At 45.6% G+C, this 27,419-nt stretch overlaps 1 protein-coding gene and 1 long non-coding RNA gene across 9 annotated transcripts in view; one reads left to right on the top strand and one right to left on the bottom strand.

Moving 5' to 3' along the window:
- The first annotated feature begins 1,364 nt into the window (after positions 1-1,364).
- The window catches only part of bahcc1b (BAH domain and coiled-coil containing 1b), a 54,209-nt gene continuing 28,154 nt past the window's right edge, over positions 1,365-27,419 (top strand). Inside the window, exons 1-3 of one of the 8 annotated variants that reach the window (XM_041068406.2) lie at positions 2,036-2,651; positions 2,884-2,954; positions 12,972-13,300. In XM_041068406.2, the coding sequence (XP_040924340.1) occupies positions 13,132-13,300 (169 nt within the window). In that variant the 5' untranslated portion in view covers positions 2,036-2,651; positions 2,884-2,954; positions 12,972-13,131. Of the gene's footprint in view, positions 1,769-2,035; positions 2,652-2,883; positions 2,955-8,461; positions 8,480-8,597; positions 8,674-9,445; positions 9,694-10,675; positions 11,206-12,971; positions 13,301-27,419 lie in introns of those variants that run through there. The other 7 variants (XM_041068405.2, XM_055504647.1, XM_041068404.2 and 4 more) reach the window with 7 other exon arrangements.
- Positions 4,583-8,322, bottom strand: LOC114845388 (uncharacterized). Its single transcript, XR_003783868.3, has 2 exons — positions 7,768-8,322; positions 4,583-4,988 (listed from the first exon to the last, which is right to left on the bottom strand). It is a non-coding gene; the product is annotated as an uncharacterized LOC114845388 (long non-coding RNA).

Below are 27,419 nucleotides of genomic sequence, written 5' to 3'. Positions count from 1 at the left end.
AAACACAATGTGTAGGCTCTAGGTTGCTTCCAGCAACAGGATCATGTTTCAAACACAACACTGAAATGTGCATGTAGAAGTTTCATATCTATGTTAACTTAAACTGGTTGAGATCAACATTAAAGTTCATTAAGATGGAAATATCGGCTGTCACTGCTCCTTCAGTGTAATTTACAGTATGGAGTTAAGCGTGTGGACTAACTCCATGACCCACAATGCAACAGTAAGTCATTATATAAAGATAAATAAAGGTCACGTTCCTTGGTGGGTGGGGTCTGCGGTGACCCTCCCACTTCCCCTTCCCATAAATCTTTTCAAAGGAGCACCCAAAACCATAGTGGAAGGATTTATGTATGTATTGTTGCTTTTGGTCTTGAGGATAGTTTCTATTTTTCAACACGGCTGATGAGAGCAGACGTGGTTTGAGAAAGTCATAATAGAATTATTTGGCTTAAACTTTGGTGAGTTTGTGTAAGTGGATTTGCCCTTCGGGGCTGGAGAAGCACATTTCTTGCTGTTGTCTGATGCCGTTCTAGTCAAATGTCTTAACTCTGACCTAAAGAATACCTCACATCCTGGGATGCATGTGGCCCATATTGTGATCTTATTGTTCCATCAGGGCATTTGGGTTATTTGGGTGTTTTTGATCTAGATTGAACCACCAACGCAATAATTCAAATATTGTTTTGTTGGAAAATCAAATCAGGAAGATGAATCACGAATAAACACAAACATCTGGTCCAGGCTGATGTAAATTTACGCGATATGACAAACTAATTTAGCATTTTTATATACAAAGAGCATCGTACAAATGAGAAAAGGGTGTGTTCATGCGAGCTCCCCGGTGCTTTTGGCCTGCTTTTGATTTTGGTGGCATTTGCTTGACATTTGCCAGAAGAGAGAAGTTTCTGAATTCATGACGACAGCTTGTGCACTGTCAGCGCAGAGTAAACAACAATAAGTAAACACACGCAGACTAATTACAGCAGTTATTCTAATATAAGCTGTAGTGGCGAGTATTTCCACCGATTCAAATTAAATTGAGGGAAACCTGTTCCTCATTTTGCCGAAACCCCTGGACCCGCCCTCCGGGGCCCCTGGAGGTCGTCTCACCCCAGCGTGCCTCCCCCTCCTCGCTCGCTCTTCCCACAGGGCTTCACCCCCCCCCCCCCCTTCGGCCGCGGACGCGGGGATGCAGGGGTTAACGTGGTGACGTGGTGCTCCTAAAGCGATGACCCGCGGGGGCAGCCGGTGGGGGCTGCGTGGGGTCTGGGGGGGGGGGGTCTGGGGTCCTGTTTGGGAAGAGAGGGAAAACTACTCGAGCAACCGCCGCAATTATTAGTCTGCGATCACTTCCAAGCCACGGACCGAGACGCCGCGTCTTCCGCGTTCACCTCCACCGTGGAAGTGTCTGTTTTATTAGTAAAAGACGTTCCTGTGTTTGTGTGTGCTTTGGTTTCCTTAATCCACATCGACACAGCGAGGCAGCCCGAGCTCTCGTTCTGCGGCGCAACGACGGGACGTAAATTCACTTTTACGCGCAGACCTGTCGGGACCGTTTGGACTTGATCAAGCGCCGCGGGGCGAATTCTCCGACACGCCACGGACTCCGTGAAGCCTGCGCTAAACGCTCGCGTCGTTCTTTTAGGATTTTGGCCGCGCGCGCGAGCCGGCGTTCGCCGCTCACCGCCCGAGCGACGCGCCTCCGAAGCGCGGCAGAGCAGATGTCGGTGTAGAAGGCGTTGATGTAGTGGTGAATTTTAAAAAGGTGGGTAAACTGTGACCTCCGGGCGCCAATTAGACCTATCATTCAGCAAACAACCACTGCTATAAACATATAGTAATTACATTTATACGGGAGAGCGGATTGTTTTCTGTTTGTCAACTAAAAACGTGGCAGTTTGCTCCGGCCTGCCTTCCGTTACGTATTACACACACACACACACACACACACACACACACACACACACACACACACACACACACACACACACAGAGAGAGAAAAATCTCATCGTGGATTTCATAAAGTGTACGTGAACGCATCGACGGGCCTTCTTTAGCGCCTCCTCTAACTTTATGCGCCGATCCTGATCTGCTTGCACAAAAAAGCAACACTGGTCAGTGGGAACAAATGTGTGCGTGCCTTGGTGCGTAAATGCAGGTTACGTACATTATATGTTTTGTTGGTGGGAATGGAAGTGGGTGTATTCCTGGTGTGTAACTCACAAACGTGCCTGATGATGTCCCTTCCCCTCCCATGATCTTCCAGACGACACGAGACAGTGCATGGAAAATAGAAGGAGAGAAAGTTTCCCCAATCCTTGCGTTTCATGTCAGCGCTTTCGCTCCACTGTGGGAGAGGGAGGACGCGTCACACAGATATACTGCGTCTGCTGCTGTACAGACTGACGGACACTCACGTACAGGATCCGGTGGAGATAGTCGGGAAAGCCCCTCGGCGGATAAATTCAGAGAGCTTGTAACGTGGAAGCAAGCGCTATTTAAGTCCTTATTTGAATGTGCTTTGGTTTGGATTAAGCTGAATCTCTTTAGTTGTCGACTTATAGAAGAAAGAAAAATATATAAATGTTGGTTTTTAGTTTAAAGCCATAAAAACAATCCTGTCCTATAAGGAGACGCCGTTTTGTAGGTAGGTGTTTAATTTAATTCTATGCTTAAGCGTTAAAAGTGTGTCTGAACCAGAGTAAGAATGCGCGTGGAGGTTATTGTTTGCTGCATTTTGTTATTTATGGCCACTGGCCTTAAAAATGTTTTAAGTCGTGGCTCTAAGGTCCAAAAAATTTTTCTTTAACTCCTATATTTATTTATTGCCAACAAAGTTGAACAATCAAACAAAAGGCGCTTTCTCGTTTATGACAAAGGTTCCAGAAAACTCGTGGCTTGTGACAAAACCAGATGTTTGCTTTTTAACCCAGTCCTCGTTGCCTGACAGGTAGGACCAGTCTCTATGCATCACTGAAATGTCTGTTTTCTCGACTACGCACTTACTGTGGGACGGTTTAATATTTGGGGTGGGGGGCACGTGCCAGTATGTGGCGCACACGCAGGCGCGCGCACGGTGGTTCAACCACGTTGTTCCTGTGCTGGGTGTTATAGTTTGCGAAGGGTTACTTGTCTTATATTAGGTTACACGACGGTGTGAGGAGACTGAATTGCTGTTTATCTCTCTCTCGTGCACACACGTACACACACATGCACACCCATACAGCATTTGGTACCGTCACTGACCGTACACTCGTCCATCGAAGGTGACACACGTCTTCTGTCACATTTCTGATCTGACATAGTTCAATAATGTCATGGAAAAAGCAAAGTTAATGCAGTTGATCAGTCTTCGATATAAACAACAAAGCAGGACACTGTACAGAACATACACAGAACCATTAGAACCATTATTCACCAGGCTACCTTGCCTTACACCAAGAGGTCAATCTCCCATTTATTTACATATAATTTTGTTGCAGGCTTGCAGCCACATGTCTAATTAATGACTGATTGTCCTGTTGGAGTCAAGTCAAATTCACGTCTGTACAAAATGTCCTGATTTGCATTTGAACGTACACATTAGCTCATTAGCTGCAGCAATAAAAATAAACATCTTGATATTGCTGCTATGTCTCAGTGTCCATTGTAGAAAAATCTACATAAAGCACCTGCTTAACTTTGTCTTGTAAATGCACAATTAAACAGACATTTTATTTTATTTTATTTTATTTTATTTTATTTTATTTTATTTTATTTTATTTTATTTTATTTTATTTTATTTCATTTTTTAAGGGGCACGTTTAATTCATCACCCACAACAATAAAACAATATTAGAAGTACATAGTACATTTAAGGCACAGGTTTGACAGATTAGTAAAAGCACAAAAAATTATAATAAAATATAGGATAAAGTAGTTTTAGTGTTTATTTCATAAAACCAATAAGAGAAATGTAGTTATTAAGACAAATGGTACTTTTACAAAGTTACAAAGTAGCATCAGGATTAATTTGAGAGATGGGAGATTTTGTGACTGATTTCTGCCTTGTGTAAACTTTAATCAACAACAGGGTGAGAGTTGTTGAGCAACTGTCTCCAAAAGGACACAATTACTAAATACTGAAAGTGTTGATGTTGTTGAAATCCTGTTTTTGTCTGAAGAGTCAGCTGCTGCTGTGTAACCAGCGCTTGCTTAAGTTAGGACTTACTCAAAGGCGTAATTGTTGTTGTTGAGACATAGCATTTTACAGGACTAGAATCTTGGGGTGGTTGCAGGAGGTCATGTGACCTGTTGACCCCCAAAGCCAATACTGGATATAGGCCAGTCAGGATTACACCACTGCTCTTTTTATACGTTTTCACATCTTTGGACGCTTTGGAGATTTCTTCAGTTTAGTCCGAGTTATTGCAACCTTGCATCTCTGGGAACAATATGAAACAATATGATGTTTTCTGTGAGAGTTGCTATATTTTCGGAGAAAAACAGGGACATCACCCCATCACAATTGTCTTTTGTTTCTGTCCAAATCTGACTATATACAACACCAGCCTATATTGCAACTATGTGCAGTTCAGGGTGTTTGTGTTCCAGTGATAATAATTAAAGCCTCCACCTGCACGTCTTGATGGCACATAAATAGATGGTGGAGCTTTCATCTCATCCATACAGGCCTGGTGGTGGTTACAGCCCAATATATGACAGCCTGACAGGTACTAATTTGGTGCTTGAGCTATTCCCACCATCATCATCATCGCCCTCTGCTGCATCATCCTCTTCATCTAAAGGTGTCTGTCGACATGTGTCTTTAGTCAACAGTTTGGCTCCACAATTCAACCCTTTTAAAGCGACTTGATGGAGGGCTACGGCGTTTTACTGCACTATTTTATTTTTCGTGCCAGCCGTTTCGCATCCCCTGACCCGTTGTGAGGCATGGGGCTCTCTGGCCTATCTGTCAGGACGATCAGAATCAGCGGCATCCGTCCTGCGCACACAGAGAAGAAAAGGTCACGTTGTTTTTGCGTCCACTCGGCGTCTGGCTTCATCGCGTCCTCCTCTAAACAGTTACGGGTGACGCTGTTGCTCGGCGGTCTTGATATTTACGGCGCACAGAACTTTCCGCGACGCCGCTGCCACTCGCCCAGAGCTGCGCTGGTTTTCATATCTCACGCCCGTCAATAAGCTTGGCAGCTCCACGTTTCGCACGCTTTTCTCTTTCTCCCATTGTCTCGTGGGGCTACGCCACCGTTACATAGAGCGGGCGTCTCCCTGGTGAACCGCCATTTGGAAATTCTCATCATTAAAGCGCTATCAGAAATATGTGGTGAGAATAGGATGGTTGCCCGCATGGAGGCCCTCCCATGGAGACGGCTCTCCATTTGGACCTCTTTTAAAAGGAACGGTGCCAATGTGGTTCCCGTTGACTGTGAATTATGCCTTTTTAAACGCGACCCTATTTGGGCGTCTAAAAGTTTATTCAGTTAATGTTGGGGATACAGTAGAGGAAATGTCACCCACTTCAAATGCACTTCATTCACTTTTCAATGCGCGAAAAATAGCGCGTTCACCGTTTTTACGGAGGCATAACTCCCGAGGTGAAGTTGGAGGAAAATTCAAAGCAACGCTTGACTTATGCGAGTCACGCTGCACATAAATGCCGTCCAACCTGTATGTGGAAACAAAATGATCAAAAACAGTATCTGCGCCATATATTTAGTTGGTTTGGGGACACGCGCGCGCGGACAGGCTGCCCCGGCTCGCTGGAGGCTCAACGGTGGCCGGAATATGCGCGTCCTCGCGGCGAGCCTCGCGCTACGGACTCTCGTGAAGGAGAGAGGAAAGGGGGAAGGAGGAAGGAGGAAGCAACGAAGGGAAGGTGGGAAGTGTCAGTCAGGAACGCTTCATTGCTTGAGGACAATCCGTGCGCAGGCCCGGTCTGTTTCAAGAGCAATCAGTCAATCCGCATTAATTATCCGTGCGCCCCCACCCTACAGTATAGGGTAGCTCGCGCTGGCACACGGACCAGAGGAGGCTGTGTGTGTGTGTGTGTGTGTGTGTGTGTGTGTGTGTGTGTGTGTGTGTGTGTGTGTGTGTGTGTGTGTGTGTGTTATGCTTTCTCTCGCTCGCGCACACACACACACACACACACACACACACACACACACACACACACACACACACACCCAACCCCCACGTTTCAAGTGAAAAAGAACCAATAAAAATCAAGCTATAAAAGGCTTTTGCTTGTCACTAAATAAATTAAATGCAGATTTCTGTTTTAAGTGGCGGACCCCTTTGTGAACTGCGGAACAGGATTCTTTATTGTTCCTCTGTCATTAGTGCTGAGGACAACACTATTGGGGGAGAGAACAGGGAAACCAAGTCATTCAGAAGAAATATATCCTACAATGGGCTGTATGTGGAGGGGACTGTCTGTACAGGCTATATCGACGTATCCAGCTATGAGTTGTCTTAAGCTGTTGGAATCAGAGAAAAAAGACAGTGACATTTTTTCTAACTTACTGGCGACGGAAAATTCCCAAACGAAGATTTATTTTGGTTTTAGGCTAGATTTGTAATAGGACTGCACGCTTGTCGGCTATAACAAACAGAGCCTGCTCTTTAGAGTCAACAGTCAACCTGTGACACACACACACTTCATTAAAAAAACTATTTAAAAAAAACAACTATTCATAATTAATTGTCACGGTTTTTTATTTTGCCTGGACAAATATCTCACAGTCTATTCTTTTTATTTATTGCTCATGTTTTGTCATATTGTCATCTCTAATGCATGAGTCACAATGGTCTTGCTGTTCTGAGAGCCACAAAATATCATATAAACTAATATAATGGAAGTGAGCACAATATTTAAGCTTTTTGTTTGGTGTGTGTGTGTGTGTGTGTGTGTGTGTGTGTGTGAGTGTGTGAGAGAGAGACACGTGGTGGCTGGAGCCCACTGGAGATCGCAGGGCTTTGGAATGCAGTGTGCTATGTAAATGGAAAAAGAGGGTCATGATTATCTAATTACAGACGTGATAAATCTGCTCCCTTTGACGTTATTTGATTTGAATTATAAATGTATCAATTAATTTCACCGTCTAGATGAAAGTCCCGTTTTTCGCCTTGCAGTCAAATTATAAGTTATCTATCGGCTGCAGACCGGCTCGGCTCCTTTGTCCAGCGTGTTTCTTTGGGGCTGAACCCAAAGCAAAAGAGTGGGCTTTCAGTTTTTAAACGTAACGGGACATCACTTACAGTCTGCATTTACTTTATGAGGCGCATGTTGACTCTTGTCAGCGCTGGACAAGTCAAGCAAAAAACAGCTTTCATGACTCATAATAGGATTTTTGTTAGGTGGAAGAAAAGCCCATAAAATTAATTTAATAAAAAATCCTAAAATTACACACGCACACACACATATATGCATGTATATATTTACTTGACATTTTACATTATATTATTTTTAACCTGGTTTGTGTATTGTTTCCTTTTTTTATTCATTTAATCATTGGCTGCACGTTAAAAATGTGTACAAAAAATTATACCTGTATTTTACCTACTATTGCTCTATTATAAACAATATCCTGATCCATTATATGTGACCTGCTGTTTAAGCTAAAAGCGGAAATTTCTGCTTAAGTGCTTGCAATAAAAAGTTCTACTCAACACTTAATGCGCGACATCACGCTAAGAGACGCGTCCGGGCCATGCAGCGCTTTTAAAATGTACATGTTTTAAATGTTTACGTGTGTTTAACAGACCTATCGCTTTCTTTCCATCGTGTCCATTGTTAAGAAAAACTTTTCTCCCTCTTCGTTTGTGGAAAAGAAGCTCCCTCGCTGCAGCACAATAGCATATTTCCGGTTCTTGTTGCCTTTCTCTCCTCCATTTTCTAAACACAACGTTGTTATTGCACCATTCCGCGAATCTAGCCTCTATATTTAATACAACGTGTAATTTCCCCCCTTTTACCGTATTCCCTTTGATTTAGTCACTCTTGACTCTCCTTTTGCTCTGGGGCCAACGGGGTTCGCCGTGGGGGGCGCCTTGAAACCGCCCCTCCTTATCTCCTTTCATCGTTCAGCGCGGGGCCGCCTTGAAACCGCAGGGGCAGTAATTGCTTTTTTCAGGCAGCCCAGTGCGGACTGGCCAGCAGCCAATCAGAGCCTTGTTTACACTCGGTGATTGACAGCACTCTGGCAACGTGCCAGCCAATCAGAAACCTCACAGGGCCGAAGTCACGAGTTTTAACCCCTTGTCTTCACGGATAAACAAACCTGAGCGGCAATATTAGCCTATAGCAGCTCATACATTTCGACATGGAAACACACAAGTGCATATCCTTCCGCTTTTAATTGGCTGAATTACTGAACCGTGCGCGAGGCCAACCCCGAGGACAGTAATGCTTTCAAATTACGCAGTGATTCAATTTGTCCGTGTGTGTGTGTGAGACACGGAGAAACGGGGAGACAGGTAAACATAATATCAAACATATACTCCAGCCCTCACCCCTGAACCTTGGTTTAGAATGAAGCTAACAGCGAAAACGCATTTTATTTATTAGCCGCACACCTGTTGTTTGTATCGACAGATTCCTTTAGATTTGTCAGGCAAAGTGAGCTCCACTCGAAGCACGAACGTCTTCGTGGACATTGAAAAGAATGCATGTAAGTAAATGACTTTTTTATGTTTAGCTACTTCCAGCGCCCCATTGGACATCGTTTCAATACCAGACTTCAGCCCTATTAGTCCTCAACTGGTCTTATCTCTATGTGGTTATGCACAGGCCCGTGTGGGCAAAATGCAAACAGAAGCTACAAGTCCAATAAATCAGACGGCGATTCGGCTAATGGGGATTTATTTAGCAAAACACTTGCAGTGTGGCAAGTGAAGAAGCGGATTTCCCTAAAGCAGCATCAATAAAACGATCACACCATCGCTGTCACGCAGCAAAATAACGATACGGGCTCGGAGCGCGTGCCGCATTTGAACTGAACTACAGTGGGATCACACGGAATAGGCTAGATGCTGTTTGCTCTCCACCAGTGATCACAAAGTGCAGGCAGCGCTGCACGGCTCCAGTTCCTCCGCGCTCTACACACAGAACAACGCCGAGCTGTGCCGCCTGTCTCCTCGCATTTGTTTGTGCACGCAGTGCGCCGAGGGCTGCAAATCAAACGCCCGCCGTTTCGCTCCGCGGCTCCGGCGGCCTCCTCATTGGCCGAGAGCTGCAGCCAATGGCGGCGCGTGTTTACCGCAGATTGGGGGGGGGGGGGTGAGAGGGGTGGGAAAGGGTAGGGTGGGGTTGGAGGCGGAGGAGGGGGAGCGCCTCACGGGCACGCTTTCACATTGTCGTACTCAAACCAATAGGCCTGCGCGTTCACCCCTCCCCGTACACACACACACACACACACACACACCTCCATCCTCCTTCTCCTCCTCCTCCTCCTCCTCCCGGCGTGTCTGAGTCTCAAGCTGCATGAACGAGCCTCGATTCACTACAAGCCCGAACTTCTACGATGCGTCTCTCCCATACCTCAACTGACTGCACAGCACAGTCTGCAGCAGCATAGGATGTAATCAATCCCACATGTCTCATCTCTGCGACTCGGGGATTTTCACTTTGAACATTTTTATACTTTTCTTTCATTGCACTCTGCCCGTCAGGCAATGGACATAACTTATCAGTAAGTAGCAAATTATTTTATAGCTGCGTTTTGTCGTCTTTGGTGATTTTAGTGGAATCCGATTTTATTTCGGTTGCTCCTTGCAGCAGAGGCTGATCTAAATGTGTCGCTTTATTCAGACGGGGCTTACATGTATTTTTCAGAAGACTTCGCTATTTTTCTGCTGTAATATGAGAGGCGAATACTCAAAACAAAGCTGATATTGTGCACAGCGCAGGGGGATCATATCAAGATGTGCATTTTCAGCAAATGTAATATTTGAATTAAAGCAACACATGTGGCGATTTTCGCCGGTTTTGGCGACAAGAGCCCGATGCCCCGGTTCCTCTCCTGTCCAGCGTGTTGGACTGAGCTGTGGGCGACGTGCGTGTCACTTTTTTGATGTGACCTCTCATCACAGCCAAATTACTTTTGTGTTTCTAATTTATTCACGACGGTTCAAAGGCACTCGCCGACTAAGCGCAGCAGATTGCAAACTGTAGGTGATTTCTTTTGTTAGTTTCCTACTGTGTGTTTAGGGGGGAGCGAGGCGGGGAGTTTTATTGCAGGCTGCGGTGCTCCCTGCTTCCTCCCCCGGCACGCGGGCTGTGTCGACGCCGCGCTGTGTTCTTCTCGGCTCGGCTCGCCTCTGTTCTTGAGCCGGCCCCTCCACATCCCAGTGTTCTGGCTTTACTGTATTGCAAAATTGTTGGGCACAATGACTTGGCCTCTAAACGCGAAACACTCCAAAAGTGAATGCAAACAAATTATGATTGTAAAGGAATTGGCACCAGTCTGAAAACAGACAAATGGGTGCTGATATTGGGGTATTTGTGCCTTGTTGTTTTGAACAGTATGAGCTGTGGGATTTTGTCTGGTAATATTTTGAGCCTTTGCAGTGCAGTGGTGGTAGAGATGTGTGTGTGTGTGTGTGTGTGCGTGTATGTGTGTGTGTTTGTCTGCGTCTGCGTGTGCGTGTTTTGCAGATGTGTGTGTGTGTGTGTGTGTGTGTGTGTGTGTGTGTGTGTTTGAGAGCCGTGTATGGGATTTGGGGGAGTCTGTAGGTGAAGTGGAAGGAAGTCTAAAGCCTTCCACGTACACATACACACACGCACGCGCGCGCACGCACGGACCACAGCGGACTGAAAAGATCATTTTCCCAAACTGTTACGCAGGATGTGTTCACGTCGTTTTGTTTGCGTGGCGTGCCATAGAACGGGATTTAGCTCCAGGTTGTTAAATGTAGCCTGAGTGGCTCTCTGTTGACGTACAATGTAAACACGGAGGACGTGTGTTTAAGGCCTGCAAATTTAAAAATGTATAGACAAATGTCAGATGAGAGTGGTTTATGATTGATGTCCCGTAGAGAAGGTCCATTGTTTCTCACAGCCTAGGGGACAGGGGAGAGTCCATTTTGCCTTCCCAGTGCGCTCAAAGCAGCCTGAGTTTCTTTTGCTTTTTTACCCCCAATTCTCATTCTTCTGTCGACCTGATGTGGTCAGAAGCATTGACGTGGTTCTCACAAACAAAAAGGTAATTAAATAATTGAAATACAGCGCGGATATTCTTGTGGGAAGGATTTTGACATTTGCATGCACTGGATATTTTATGCTTTGGAGCGTTTGGGCGTGCAACACGCTCTCGCGCGCGCGCGCGCGCCCACGAGGACGTCCGCGAGCTCCGACAGTGCTTCTTAACTTCGGAGATCCCCCTCCCAAAAAACGCAATTCCTGAAAGTTGGAGTCCTTGAGCATCGCATGTGTGGGTGCGCGCGCGCGCGTCAAGGGAGACTTTGAGTATTGGAGCTCACGCAGCGTATATTCTTATGCACTTCATACGCCCCTAGTCCACCAAAGCATTTGATATTTTCTTTGTTCCATTATCGTTGGTTTCTGTGCGGCGCTATCAGCATCTACAGAGCGCTAGATGGACGTGCGATGCATTGAAAGGCCTAATAGACGGAGTACTGAGGTGTGTTTGGTGAATACAGGAACCCAGCGCTCCCTATCTGAGCGTCACAGGAGGCCCTGTTTAAGTAAATGACCTAGGCTATAAGACATACATATAAAGTCGATGATTTCCTAGTCTATTTCACTGTTTATTGCTCCCCTCTTTCGCACCGGAGCATAGGGGTGATTTGATTTGTGTTTGTGATTACAGTGTAGTATATATCTACTGTATGTGTAGCAGAGATGCATGGCGTGTACCACTGTCAGCAGAGGCAAAGGCCACAGGACTCTATATTAGTTATTAGTACAGCTGTTTCATTAACTATCACCATTACAAACAATGATCCTGGTCAAAGTGGCGCAAACTATAACAAAGTCATATATTAAAGGTGGAACAAGTTTGAAGCCATTACCGTGACACGTTAAGGCTGATTTAATCTAACGTACATGAAAGTTACGTATTATTAAAACAAATTCTGGTAATTGTAGTCAGTGTATGTTATAGCTACCATGCGTTCTTCTGTATAGCTTTGAGGTACAGTTCAGCAAAGTGACGCAAACACGTGTTACACGCACGCACAGCAGATCCAACGTTAAAGCGACCGAAAAAGAAAACGAACCAAATGTAATTTACATAAAATCACAGTCGAATCGTGCGTTTCTGTTTAACCTTATGGGGTAGAGTTTCGTCCCCATAATTTAGAATAAAGGCTGCTTTTGTGCATTTCTGCTCTGCGTAAATGGTTTCCTGCATATGTCATATTTAGAGCCTCCGAGGTCCACCTTGTTTATGGCCAGTTCTGGCCCAGTTTAAAGACTTAGCGACTCGTCTTTAACCTAGAAGGGCTTTTAGCGCTGCGAACCCTTGTGCTGCATATGCATCGCCCGTCTGTACCTGCGCCAGATCGCTCCCCCCTTTCCTCCCCATTCTTTGCGCTGATAGAGAAAGCTCCCGTGTGCGTTATTTGCGTCGTGTTTGGTCACAGGACGAGGAGGAGGGGGCAAAACTCTTCAGTTGGGGCCAACGATGTAGAGCGGAGTAAACCCACATAAACTCCGTTCACGCACCTTTTTATCCACGGAGCAGACTTTACTCGCCTTCCTGGACCGGACGTAAATCGTCGCTGCGCGTAACAAACGGGATCGCGTCAAAGTAGAGAAAATTACGCACGAAGCTTGTCTTTAAAACGTTTTTTTTTTGTGAAATATGAGCTGTTTTTTGTAAATATTGCTTGTTTGTCTAAACACGAGCAGCGACTGCCTCCCGGTTCAGCCCTCTCCACAGCACATACCCCCGGCTGGTTCATTATTGTCAGCGCTTTGACGTGTCTCCTGCGCTCTCTTTTGTAGGACATGACGGGGACTCCGTTTCTACCCTGCAAAGCCAAAACTCCGCTCAATGCGAGCGGACCCCGAAGTTCATAAAAGGGATTATTTGCATCTGGGTGCCTGAGACCTTCGGTGCCTCCGGATTTTACTTTGGATTTGGGATTTATCCGTTCTCACCGGGATGGAAAGCCGAGATTTCGCTCCCCCGCACCTCCTGACGGAGCGGAGCGCGTTGGTCCACAGCGCCGCGTCTCGGATGGCGCCAGGCGGCCACGGCTCCATGCAGCACCCCGCTCACTTCCAGCCCGGGAAATACTACCCATCCCACCTTTCCATGGCTCCGCACACAGGTCAGTTCGGAACGCAACGCTTTTCCTGTGCACGCATGAAAAGATGACGGTTTAACAAAGCGATCTGTTGTCTGCAGCATATGTTTCCTACAATGCAAACTTGGAGACGCTTTTTGGGACTAACTCAAATTTACTGTTGAAGTGAACGCACAGACTGCTGCTCACTTTGCATTTAGACTCTGGCAAAAACGCCGCCCGCATCTTAAAGAGTTTTAGCTTTTACTTTATTCAATGGGCTGTTTATGACATAACTTGCTGTGCGAGAAATAAAAAAAATAAATTTAATTTGTTCAATTTAGCATTTTGGGGCCCTGCGTAAAAGTAAAATATGAATCAAGGAGGGAAATTTGCAGCTCTTTGCAAATTAGATTAACTTTAAATTTACGACACGCCTCCTTTTTGTTTTAGACTTTCAAATCTTTCAATAATTTAAAAATATTGTAGGATTATTGCTTCTATCACAAGGATTATTATGCGGTTGGTGGCTTAATCTTGTCATAGATTTATATGGTTTCATCAATTAGTAAAGTACTAATCATTGCCATTTGAAGTAATTAATTAGAACTGGGTAATTCCACTGCTTATATTTCTCATTAAACAATAAATTAAGGCTGTTAGCGGAGCTCTTTTCTTATTTCTGCAGTTTTTGTTGCAACATTTTCTCCTTCACATGTGGTTATGGCTTCCAGGAGCATACTGGTTTGGTGTTGGTGGGTTCGGGGCACATGCTGGTTTTTGTACTCATCACAACCCGAGGGTCGCAGCGGTGGTTAGTGGAGGGGAGCTCTGGCTAATAGAGGTGCGGGTAATACCAGAAAATCCGGTTTCTATATTGAGCGGGGACGTGACGGGGTGCGAATGGGTTGACAGTGCATGCATTAGATTTAACAAGTAGCTTTGGTATCCTGTCTCAATAGTGAAGGAGGGGGGATGGGAAGGTGTGTGTGCGTAAAGGGAGAGGGAGAAAGAAAAAGGGCTCCGCTCGAAATCACACACTATCTACTGGACTAAGTGAATGAATCCAAACGTGTCTGATGAGAAATTTCACCAATTATCTCTTGTGAATGTATCGCGCTCTCCAGCTCGGACCCATGAATCATATCTTCTTGTGTTTTGGATCGACATAGTCTCTGTCCCCACTTATTTGCATATTCATTCATTTTACACAACTGCAAAAGACGCAGACGTCCAGGTCCGAATTTTTTAAATCAAAAATATATACAAGTAGGCGACCATTTCTACGTTTCCAGTAAAGAGTGGAACACGTGTATGTATTTATTTGCTTGCTGAAATCTAAACTTCAGGTCCTGGTTTTGGTCTGGGGCGCTTCACATGAAGCCTTTTTAGAAGGACAAATATTGCCCTGAGCTTGCCTTTGTCTTAGACATGTTTCTACACTCCTCGTGAACGTCGTGCATTTTTATTACGTGAACCGTGCACGCGCACTATATGTACCCAATCTGTTTTTTAACATTGGTCACATTGTACGTCAGCAGAGTTGTTTTTACTTTAATTTTATGCGAGAGCTGAGAATTGTAGTCTTTTTTTCTATTAAAATGCAATAGCTTTTAAATCATCTCCCACTCAACGCAAAACACAAAAAGTCCATGTTTTATTATTTATTATTCAGCAGGACGTTACATGTATCTGTTATGATGAATGCTAAATCATAACCATTTATAGAAATATATTACTACATTATTCTATATTTCAATACACAAAATAAAAGTTTATACTCTATTCATAATATATCATATATGCTTATATTGTTAAAAATTGTGGTTTATTCATTTTATGCATTGTTTCTTTAAAGACTTACATTTTTGAAACAAAATTATTATAATTATTAAATTATAAGTTCTTTAAAGCAGACAAAGACATTTCTGACATGTTTACTGCATACTGATTTGAGCAGATTGTTTTCCACTTAGACTGATATTGCTACTTGCTGACATGTATTTTGGTCCATTTCTAAAACGATTCTGTAATGTTGAAAGGAGAAACAGCCTAGTAATGCAGGGAGATAATGCTATTGAAATATATTCAAGAGGGTCTCTCACTGGGTTTCAAGGTGCATGACACTGTATTGAGATTCCAGATATCCAGACTCTCCATGCATGTCCCTGATGGGGTTTTGACTGACATGATGGGCATAGAGGATTGTTGTTTTGGGATGGGGGTTGGTGTGTGTGTGTGTGTGTGTGTGTTTGTTCGGAGGTTAGGATGGGGGTTACCTTTGTGCTTGTCCCCCTTAGAGATTTAGAAAGCTGTATGCCTGGCCCTAGGCCTCGGCACAGGGGGTAGATATGATGTAGTGTTGGCCATACCAGGGCAGGGGGGGGGCACAGTGGTGGTGGGGGTGGGGAGGGGTTGTTTCAGATCTTAGGAAAAAGACACACACACGCGCACACACACACGTTTTTTTTGCCTTACAATCCGGCTGTATCACTCTCAGAAATCCTTCCCAAAGAAGAAAAAAAAAACCCCAACTCGTCTCACCCCCTCCATGTTTCTTCATATCCCCGAAAACCTGCAATCCATCAATTTGCTGAAGCCTCTTATTTAGATCAGCATGGTGTCTGCTTGAATATGGTCGCGCTTGACAAGGTGATGGAATGACAGGCGCATACCAACGCCATAAGACTCAGCCCCCATTTGATAAAAGCCCACAATGATATTACACAGGCATTTAGATTACTGATAGGAGCAGTGGGAAAGCCTTTGTCTCTCTGCTTCTCTGCTGCTCTCCTCACCTTCCCCGTTTTACTTCTTTGCCTTTATTCCAGCCTCTCGTTCTTCCTCTTTCTGTGATGTTAGCCTCTGGGCAGTAGTTGTGCAAGTGTGTGTGTGTGTGTGTGTGTGTGTGTGTGTGTGTGTGCGTGCGTGATTAAGGTTAGGTCTAGCCTGCAGTAGCACAGGTGTGCAGCATTATGGAGGGCGTGGCAGACCTTGTCATTGAACAGGTGTGTCACTTCCCAGACGGCAGACGGTTTTTGTTTACATGAGCGTGTTACATGTGGGAGTGTGCGTGTGTGTGACCTAGTAATAGTACTGCAGACAGAAAGACACAACATTCATGTTATGTGTGTGTGTGCGTGCACATGGAATACTGTATACATAGAATCCTCCCAAAGCTTTTTATATGAACCCTTCATGAAGTAATAAGCTATAATCATCGCGTATCGCTTACAGTCAGTCTTGTCTTGTCTTGTTCTTTCGTCTCTATTTTCTCTTAAACCGCTTCTTATTAATTTGGCATTTCTCCGCTGTGAACATGAGCAGGTGTGTGTGCGTGACACGCGGCCGCCCTGCCATTCATCACAAAGCTCGCAGCAATGCCTCTTCCCTCTTGGAAGTTCCTCAGTTTTGGCTTTGATCGCCGCAGCCGTCACACCCCGTCCTCCTCCTACCTGCACACACCTTCACCGCCACAGCAGCCCCGCGGCCAATCACAGGAAGGCAGTGCTGGTTCGCGTATATGCACCCGTGTGTAGGTTTCTGTGTCCTGTAGAAGTAGACATGCGGAGGTCTGTAGTTTGTGCGTGCACGTGTAGGGTGGTGATTATGTTGAAGGGGCCCAGGATGAAAGAAAAGCAACGAGAGAGAGGGGAAGACAAAGAGACGAGGGAGGAAAAGAAGAAGAGGAGTGGGAAAAATGAGCATGTAAATGATAGAGGGAGGGAGGGGGGAGGAGTAGAGAGGCTGAATGTTTCCACCTGGCTGGTAATCCAGTCAGATTACCACCGCCTGACGGCACCCACTGGCCGTCGTCCCCGGCTCCTCAGCCTGGCGTCTCAGCTGCCTCTCAAGAGTGCGAGCGAGCGAAAGAGCGAGAGGGGAGATGCTTGTGTGTGTGTGTGTGTGTGTGTGTGTGTGTGTGTGTGTGTGTGCGTGTGTGTGCGTGTGCGTGTGTGCGTGCGTGATGAGTCAGCAGTGGATGAGGCCCAGACGCTACTGACCCCCCCCCACCACCAATGCTACCCGGGGAACAAGGAGCACATCCCGGGTGCAGCGCGAGAGACGACCCCCCGTGAGGAGGCGGCAGCTGGTGGAGGCTGCAGCCGGCTGAGCTACCGGTGGGTGCCATGCGGAAGGGCCAGAGTGTAAACTGTCAATTCCAGACAAAATGCGCTCGCATACAAGTCAGACCACGAGGCAGCTGCGACAATATCATGGATTTAGAGTTGGCATCAAAAATAAAACGTGAAGCTACAATTGACATTGAGAGTTCGCCACTACAGTGTTGCATTAATAGAAGACTGGGCCGGGTTCATGTTTAATGCGTAACATGACACATTCATTCAATCCTGTAAAATGTTACACAAAAAATCTGTACAACTCCCACTTATTTTAAAAACTTCCAAATCGGCAACACAGCCCAAAAAAGTCAGTCAGACGAGTGAGACTGACTGAAATTTGTTGACACGTTAAAGGCATTAAGTCATTAAGTGATTAAGTAAAGCCAGTCAAGTCATTAAACGCATTTCAATTACAAATTAGACTCTTGTGTATGCTTTGATATTTTCAGCAAACTTGCACATGGTTTAAATATATTGCCGAACGTCTCCCTGCATCTAATCAGACTGACCTCACAAGCAGTGTGACGGAGGTTTGATGCTGAAAAGGCTGCGCTCGGTGCAAAGATGATTAAAGCGCCTGAACGCACCACGCGACCACATCCCTCCGACTCTGGGGCTCCGAGCGGAGCGCGGGCTCGCGCCGGAGCGGCGGCGACACTTTCCCCTCTCCTCTCGTCCAACACGTGAACAGCTGCTTATTGTCGGGCGGCGGCGATTTGACGGGTGCGGGGTGCGCTTGGTTGCGACATCTCCGGGGTGTGAGCGCACGCCGCCATCTGATGACTTGGCATGTGAATGGAACGCGCCAGACTTCCCGCGTCCATGTGCTTTTCTCTCTCTCCTTTTCTTCCTCTTCTTCTGCTGCCCCTCCACCCGTCCTCCTCCATCCTCTTTCACCACATGCCCCCCCCCCCCTCCTTCTGCTTTCCTCTTTCACTTCTCCTTTACTCCTCTTGGCTTTTCGAGTGGTCCTCCAGCCCTGCTTCCTCCTCCTCCTCCTCCTCCTCCTCCTCCTCCTCCTCCTGGATCCATTCCTCCCCTCACCCTCCTTCCCACCCTCCTGTCTTTCTAATCGATCTCCTCTTCTCTCATATCCAGCTCCCATCTCTGTCTAACTCCCAACACGCCCGTCCCCTCCTTGTGTTGTTAGCAGCCCAGCTTCTCTCAGCACTCCTCCTATTTCTGTCTCAATTTCAGCCCGCTGCTTCTCCCTTTCCACGTTGCCTCATTTGTTTCTCCCTCCATATACCCTTGTCTCTTCCCTGCCTCCCTCTCTCTCACCACTCCGCCGGTTGTTAACGGGCCCGTCCCGGTGCTCCTCGGCCCACGGCCAACTCACTAAATCAGAAGCGATTGGAGGATTTGGCAAGTGGGAGTGAGAGCTCAGCGCGGAACCTTTTGAAGTCAGAGGAACGAGAGAAAAATGACATTTTAAACAGGCTGCAAAACACAGGGCTGAAACAGGTTCTTACTCCGTCTGAGAGGAGGGGGGTGGGCGTGCGAGCTCACCGAAAATACAACACAAGGTGTGTTATGTCAATATGTGGCTGTTGTGGCTGGAATTCATGATATGAGTGCATGAAAAAAGATATGTTTGAAGAAAGTGTGTGCGTGTGTGTGTGCGCATGTGTGCGTGCGTGTGTGTGTGTGTGTGTGACTCCCTGCTATTTTATGGCTTTCCACTTCTTCCAAGAGGTCAAGGCGATCCTCTGCTTATGCGACATGACAGAGAGGTGACATCACTTAGCAGGGGGACAGACATTATGTCACAGTCTCGCCAGATCTACAGGTCTGCACCCCCTGCAAAAGCGCGCCAGTGCCACCGCGGCAGCCTCATAGCGGCTGCAGCCAGCACCTGAGACGCGCTGACTTTTATCCATCTCGGGGTCACGTTTACGCCTGACTCATCGTCACTCGAGCTGACTCGTTTGACTCAGCCGGGGCTCTTTTCTCCGCTGTTGTGTTGTGGTTCTCCATTTGATTCGTTTAAGCTCTGTTTGGCTCATTCATATTGTAATGGAGTCCATTCATGCAGGTCTATGTCCAGTTTGTTTTGCTGTCAGGAGCTCAGATGGATGGAGGGGGCTGTAGGTTCATCTGGAGGTGAGGTTGAGCAAGGCTCCCTGAACGCCGGACTCTTCAGGTTTTTCTGAGTCACGCTGTCACACACCGTCGTACACATGGAACAGATTGAATATTTGGTGTGAAAGACAGCTAATGTGCTCCTAAATAGGAAATAGGTTCATCTGTGGGTGTGAGCTGGGAAGAAAGTAAGAAAAGGAGAGAAGCAGCTGCGTGGAACAGCATGGATCGTTACACAGTGACACACATGAAAGCATTAAGTATATTCAGGAGCCTTCGTTGAATATACATGGATTTGTGTATGTGTGTGTGTGTGTGTGTGTGTGTGTGTGTGTGGGGGTGTGTGTGTGTGTGTGTGTGTCCCCTCCTGCCCGAGCTGGGAAAAAGAAAACAAGAAAAGAGAATGAGCGAGAAAGAGAGAGAGAGTAAAAAAACAACAAAGATCCGTCATCAGTCATTCATGGCTAATCAGTCTCGTGGGATGCATGCACACACACACACACACACACACACACACACACACACACACTGAGGTCCTAATCCTACTGGGACTGCCTGTGCCTCTGTGTGTGCTTGTCTAAATTTTGGATCAATGCTGATTAGAAGCCAGCTTTCCCTTTTCGTGGCTCTCTCTACCTCCACTCCTCTCTCTGTCTTCTCTACATCTTTGATTGCTGGCAAAGTGTCGCTTCTCCTTCTCTCTATTTCCCTCTCTTGTCTCTTTAATAACCGCCTACTGTCTTTTCTGCTGGTTTTGATGTGTGTTTTTGTAATGTTTGGAAGCATGTGTGCCTGCATAATATAGGGATGTCTGTTGTATGTGAGTGTGCACTTATGTCAGCGTCTATCTCGTGTGTGTGTGTGTGTGTGTGTGTGTGTGTGTGTGTGTGTGTGTGTGTGTGTGTGTGTGTGTGTGTGTGTGTGTGTGTGTGTGTGTGTGTGTGTGTGTGTGTGTGTGTGTTGTGTCTCATTCTTGATCCATCAGAACCTCATGTGTTTTATCAGCTCTACCGTTTGTTTCAGTTTTGTCTTTTTTCAGATCAAATAAGCTGCAGTGTTCTAGTTGTTATTGTTGTTACAAAAGCTAAACTCCCGAATGGGATTGATCTCCCACAAATACATAAATGATTAAAAGAAAACAAATATCTTAAACCCTGCCGACCGGAAACAGTTCAGAGTAGAAGAGAAGGTTTTGTCACACAGATACAGCTGCTACAACCTGCTGACGTTTACCCTCATTTGTTGATTTGTGAACCCAACAGGAACATGAGCAACCGTTCACAGCACAGGCCCCTACATTAACTTAGCTTTGATGTAAATCACTGTGTTAATTGACATAAAATTATGTATAACTTAAAATATTTTTGTTAGTTCCAATGTAGACCAACAAAAAAATCATCTTTGGACAGAAAGTGTGTCCAATAGAGGATGAAGGTTGTAGATGCAGTAATTGACTGTTCAGTCCAATTGTTGAATCAATATGGAAAATATGAAATCATCATATTTTAATTTAAAAATAAATCTAAAGCCCAAGTTGAGTTGAACAAAGATTTTCTTTCTAAATATGTCCAGCTGCTCAATATGTTTGGTGACTAATATAAAAAAAAACAAATGAAGTCACTCGTAGTTTTGCTTAAAACCTTTTTATTTGTGAAAATCTCTGATTTGTTGCTCATTAACTTTCTGCCAATCACCCACTTAAAGTCTTCAGCTCTACGTTGAAGTGCTTCCACCTCTCTCAGGCTGCGTTCAGGGGTGTGTTGTCTTATTCTGGGTTGAGTGATATTTTTAGTGCTAATTTGATGTTGACCTTTATTCCTTTCTTATTTTCTTTATTAATTCATATTTAATATCTGTCATTTCTAGGGACAAATGTCAAATATTTGATGGTTCCAAACTCAGATGTGTTATTTTATCTTTCATGACATTTTATAAACTGACTGAAGAAACAAGAAGGTGCAGAGTGGTCGATATTAAAAATCATCATTAGCTGCAGCAATAATTTCAATTCATTGCATTCTGTTCCCTCCACACTCCATCGCTCCTTTTCCTATACCTTTCCTTTGTTTATTTCCCTTCCCTTCCCCACCCCACTCCCTCTCTTTATTTCCTCTCCATGGATCTCTCCAATAATCTTTTATTCCTGTGTAAATATTACACCAATGAGGGACTATAAAGAATAGAAAAGCTGTGCTGAAATAAGGTCAGACTAGGTTATTCTCACCTGCTTTTTCTCTCACTATGTCTCTCTCTCTCTACCTTCATAGCCTCCCCCTTCTCTCTCTCTCTCTCTCTCTCTCTCTCCCCTATACTTGCTCCCTCACTGCCTCTCTCTCTCGCGTTCGCTGGCTGCTGATCCTGCTCTTCTCTCGTTCAGTCTCTTCCCCCTCATCCACATGCACAGACGCTGGCACACTGTCTGCCTCACACACACACACACACACACACACACACACACACACGAAAACGCACACACAGACACGCTGACACCTGCATGTCGAGTCGTTGAGGGTCTAATTTAAGTAAAGTGCTTCTCTAGGAACCACAACCCCTCAACTCATGATGATGGAGGGTGATACAGTGCAGCGAGGTTGAACACACACACACACACACACACACACACACACACACATAGAGTTATACATAGGTGCTCTCATCCTGTTGCACTGATACTGAGCAATGACTCTCCGTTGTAAGTAGCATGCGGTAATAATGATGTGATGTTTGATAATTAGCCATTTATTTATTCTCGGCTGCTGTAGCTCAGGCTACGCCGCTGTCTGTAGCGACGGCAGAGGATCGAGTGTTCCGGGGGCGCTCCAGCCGGGCGGGTGCTGGTGCTGACATGGATCTGCTCAAATCTGGGTCTGCTGGTTAAAGGATGTCGCCTGCTTCGCTGCAACCGCCCTGCTGCTTGGCTTGTGCTGCGTAGGTGTGTTTGTTTCCACTGGCATTTGCGCTAACTTTAGCTGAAGCAGGATCGTGCTGCACCGCTGTTGCAAATCAGAGGCCGCAAACTCAAAACCTGCACGGAAAAAACAGCCCGGAGTGCTTTGGTTTTGGGAACCTAATCCAGCATGAAAGTAAAGTGTAGTGTTGTTTGTTTGATGTATGTTGTTGTCAATTTTAAATTGGGGCAGCTGATATTGAAACAGCATGTTCTAAACATATAACTCATATATGCAATTCTGATGCAGCTCTTTCGGCTCAAATTTTGTTTCTACCAACTCCCAATTTAATTATCTGCAAGTTTGAATCCAAATGTGAAAATAAAACCTATCTTCGTCAATTTTATTATTAGGGCAGTCCTCAAACACCAACACCCCAGTGACCCATAATCATAACTAGGAAACCATGTTAATACATAACAGGTACTAAGGAACACATGGGTATAGTGAGCTAATGTGTTGTGTACTGTAATAAGTAACCAGAATGTAGTAAATGTTGATAAGTGGTTTTATATTGTTATATATTGTGTTTGAACTTCAGTAGTCACATGATTCATGCAGGGACACATGTACCTGTTCATCTCTCGTAGCTCATGGTGACGTGTTTCCTTTGGCCTCACTTTGTGCTCTTCCTGCTGTCTTGACCCCCAGGTGTATTTCATCCAGCAGTAGTCACACGCAGCTTCAAATCATCATGCTGTGTGTGTGTGTGTGTGTGTGTGTGTGTGTGTGTGTGTGTGTGTGTGTGTGTGTGTGTGTGTGTGTGTGTGTGTGTGTGTGTGTGTGTGTGTGTGTGTGTGTGTGTGTGTGTGTGTGTGTGTGTGTGTGTGTGTGTGTGTGTGTGTGTGTGTGTGTGTGTGTGTGGTTGCTGTGGCTGCAGACTGAATGGACCACAGGGGTGTGGCACTGGCATGTCAGACAACCAGAACTCCCAGAACAGGCTTCCTCAGTATTTACCAGAACTGCAAAGCTACTGTGGGGGTAATGGTGGATGGACACACACACACGGTTAGGTGGAATTGCATTATTGGCTTTCACCGCAGGCTTTCCTGAAATATCAGCAACCTTATGCTTTTAATTAGTGTGTGTGTGCGTGTGCCTTTGTGTGTGTACGTACACGCTTGTAGCATTTGTGTTTCATTCTGACCCAGGCAGCAGCATCAGTCTCATATGACCCTTCTTCCCCAAATTCCCCCTTTAGTTTTTCTTTTGGTAAAACATGGAAAAACTTACGTGGACACACCCCCGGCCCCCGTTTCCCAGCTCCCTGTTTCCTAAGAAATTCTCATGTGCTCTTAGTTCCTGCTCTCCATGACCAAATATGGTCTTTCCCCATGCGGTGGGTGGGTGGGTGGGCGTGTGGCATCCAAAAAGTCTGTGGTCAAAAGCCAGAACATTTTCCCTTTCGCTCCCAGTTTACTGGTGCGTTTTGTTCGGCCACATGCACAAATGGAAAACTCTGAACAGCACTGAAGTTGGGTGTATTTTTTTTTCTTTTTTAGGCTGTGAAGACACAAGGTGCAATGTTACACATTTTCTTCGCTGTTCATTTCCTTCCTCCTACTTTTATTTCCTTTCAGCTGTCAACTAGCAGATGATGTGCTTTTTAGCGTCCTCAGTGGCTTTTGATGGTGTGAACACACGTGTAGGTGCAGCAAGATCAGGTTGTTACTTTAGTAGTCTTGTGCATACAGAGGGTGTGTGTGTGTGTGTGTGTGTGTGTGTGTGTGTGTGTGTGTGTGTGTGTGTGTGTGTGTGTGTGTGTGTGTGTGTGTGTGTGTGTGTGTGTGTGTGTGTGTGTGTGTGTGTGTGTGTGTGTGTGTGTGTGTGTGTGTGTGTGTGTGTGTGCGCGCTCTGGTCTGCAGCCTGGGAGTCAGGCTTTGAGCAATGCTGTTCATAGTCTGCTGATTTATGCGCCTCACAGGGAAATCTCTCATTTGTAGCTCTTTCATCTCATTTTTCCCTTCACTCTTTCCCGCTCTCTCTCTCTCTCTCTCCCTCTCCTTTTCTTTATCTCTGTCCTCTCTCCTCTTCTCACCGTAATGTGATTCAGTGCCGGCGCTCGTCCCAGGCGACATGCCATGCTTTGCTTGCACACCCTGCTCTCTCTAACATGAATGAGTCAAGAGGAATCATTGATGAATAATAAGATAGAGCAGAAGGAAAATACTATCTGGATCTAGTCGAGCAAAAGAACTCCTTTTCTCTCCTGAACATACTCTTTGTAAGCACCGCTCACGCGCTTACTCACACATTCAATGTGTTTGTGTCCCCAGTGCCATAATGCTTTTATGGCCCTTTGTGTGTGTGTGTGTGTGTGTGTGTGTGTGTGTGTGTGCGTGCGTGCTTCCGCGACTGCCTTGTTTGAGTAGCCCTGTCACTTGTGCAATTCTGTGGTGTCAAAACAGATCAGAAAGGTCTGGCTTGACTCCTGCCACACACACACACACACACACACACACACACACACACACACACACACACACACACACACACACACACACACACACACACACACACACACACACACACACACACACACACACACACACACACACACACACTGAAGGCTCTGTGCCAGGGCCCTTGGTGGTTGGAGGCTTATGAAAGGGTCGGACTCACTAGAGGTTGCCAAGTGTACGGCAATAAGCGTAACAGCCAAGCTAACGAGAGTCAGAACCTCTGACACACACACAAACGCACGCGCACAACGTCTGGCTCGCTCAGCAGTCGCTACCATCAGCAGAGTGTGCGTGCGTGCGTGCGCGTGTGTGTGTTTGCGTACGTGCAATAGTCCAGTATATCAGCGTGTAGACAGAGGCATCTGTTAATTGACAAATGTGACAATAGAACACGAGAGGATATTGATCTTCAATCGGATGGTGATCGATTTAACTCATCATCCTTCCAGGTGTGTGTGTTTGCGCGTGTGTGTGTGTATTGATCAGCAGCAGTTCATTCAGAGAGCTACAGTGAAGAATCTCTCTCTGTTACTTTATCTGTGTTCGCTTTGTCCTTGTGACATTTGTTTATCACCCCCACCGCCTCTCAGTTCAGCCCTTTCTTCTTTTTCCTCCTGCTGCTTCTTCTTCCTCCCCCTCCTCCTCCTCCTCGACCCGCTCTCTCTTTAGAGCTGTGAGAAACCTTGGGATGGTCTAACCTGTTATCTGCTGCGTTGCCGTCTTGTTTCGGTGTAGATTTCATCAAGCCCTCTTGAGCAGCCGCTGAGACAAACAGAAGTGGGTGCAGAGTTACTTCCTTTTATTTTTTCAGCTCCTGCGACGTTCTGCGTTTGAATCGTCTATATGACGACCAGATCTGTTTTAATCTGAAGCCTGTTCATCACTAGAAGCTTTCCTTTCAAGTGTTTACTGTAATATGTTTTCTGAGCACTCTAGTCAGACCTGATTGATCCGTCCTTAATTAAAAATGCCATAATGCGCCCGAAAGGTATGAAAACAACAGTGTACTCATAAGAAATGCATTATTTCAGAGTTTGACCCAACAATAGCAACTTTTCTCTGCTGGGGTTAAATGTGAAGCTTTTATTTTGCAGTGGGTGTAATATCAATGAGGTTCTTGTAGCAGTAGTGCAGCAGTCGTCCCTGTCTGTTAAAAGCGCCTGAAGACACAGTGGAAAACAGCGCCTTCGAAGCCGTGCCTGTTAAATAAAGCACCGGCAGCAGATCCGGCTTGTAGACTCTTGAATCTTCAGATTTGCTGCTATCAAACTCCGCAGTGGTTGCACTGGAAATATTACAACATCCCAAAATTTATGTTTGGACCCCTTATCCACGAGAATACCAAAAATATGCCAAGCAACAAAACCTGCCCAGAAAAGCGAGGCACATTTCCAGCACTTTTTTTCCCTTTAAACGGTGTTTAAGTGTTTTTGAGTGGATTTTCCCCTCAGCAAATCACATTACAATCAATCATAAATAAACGAAAGCAGATTTTGCTCACTGTAAGTACAGCTGACTGTATTAGTGTGAATAGAAACTCATAATTCTGATTTTATTACCTTGGATTGTGAACATTGGCGGCTTTGCTCCCTGTGTGTGTTGACACACTTTTCCAAGTCATGATGCCAACTGGGAAAAATGGGAGGCATACAAACACATTTTCTACTTTAATTACCGCTATGGAGACGGAATGGATATGCTTTTTTAGTCAACAGCTTGTATTTATGGTCAATAACATATGCACACACACTTTTATGTGGCACATAATCATAATGTCACTTGGGTCATAACTGAATTTGGATCTAGTGTCTGTGCTTGATCAAACCCTAAACCCAGTGAATGTTTTTAAATCTCAGTTTTGTGTCAGACACCATCCCTCTGATATCTCATCAGGTGTGGCCAATTTGGTGTGTTTGCGTTCAGAGCTCTCAGTGTGTCTCTGAGCGGCAGGAAACCATGAGAGGATGCGGTGACGACAGATGGAACGGGAATGCACAGATCAGGATAAAACAAAGGCGGAAACAGAGGGCAGGAAGAGGAGAAGGGGCGGAGGGAGAAAAACAGAAATAAGGTTTACGTTAGCGGCTGGCCTCTGAGATAATTTTCCATATCAGCCGGCCAGAGGGAGCGGGCAAATATGATTTTATCCTCAACTCAGCAACACAAAACAGACAGAGAGGGGAGGGAGGTGACAGGAAAGATGGAAACGGGTAAAGAGCTGAAGAGGAAAGAGCAGAGTAAATGGAAAGAGTATTTCCAGAGTAGAATGTAGTGAATTTTAAGCAACACTCACTAATCAATATCACCGTATGGAAGCTTTGTAACAAAAAAAAAATTATTTACATTTCATGGTCCCTCGAGACACTTCAAGATGTCTCATGTTATTTCAGTTATGCATCACTGCTCAGCTGACAATTGGCCTTGTTTTCTGTGTGTGTGTGTGTGTGTGTGTGTGTGTGTGTGTGTGTGTGTGTGTGTGTGTGTGTGTGTGTGTGTGTGTGTGTGTGTGTGTGTGTGTGTGTGTGCGCGTGCGCGCGCGTGTGTGTGT

Source organism: Betta splendens, chromosome 19 (assembly GCF_900634795.4).
Source record: "Betta splendens chromosome 19, fBetSpl5.4, whole genome shotgun sequence".
NCBI classification, from domain to species: domain Eukaryota; kingdom Metazoa; phylum Chordata; class Actinopteri; order Anabantiformes; family Osphronemidae; genus Betta; species Betta splendens.
Note: the sequence above shows the minus strand (reverse complement) of the source record. Positions and strands in the feature narration are given on the sequence as shown.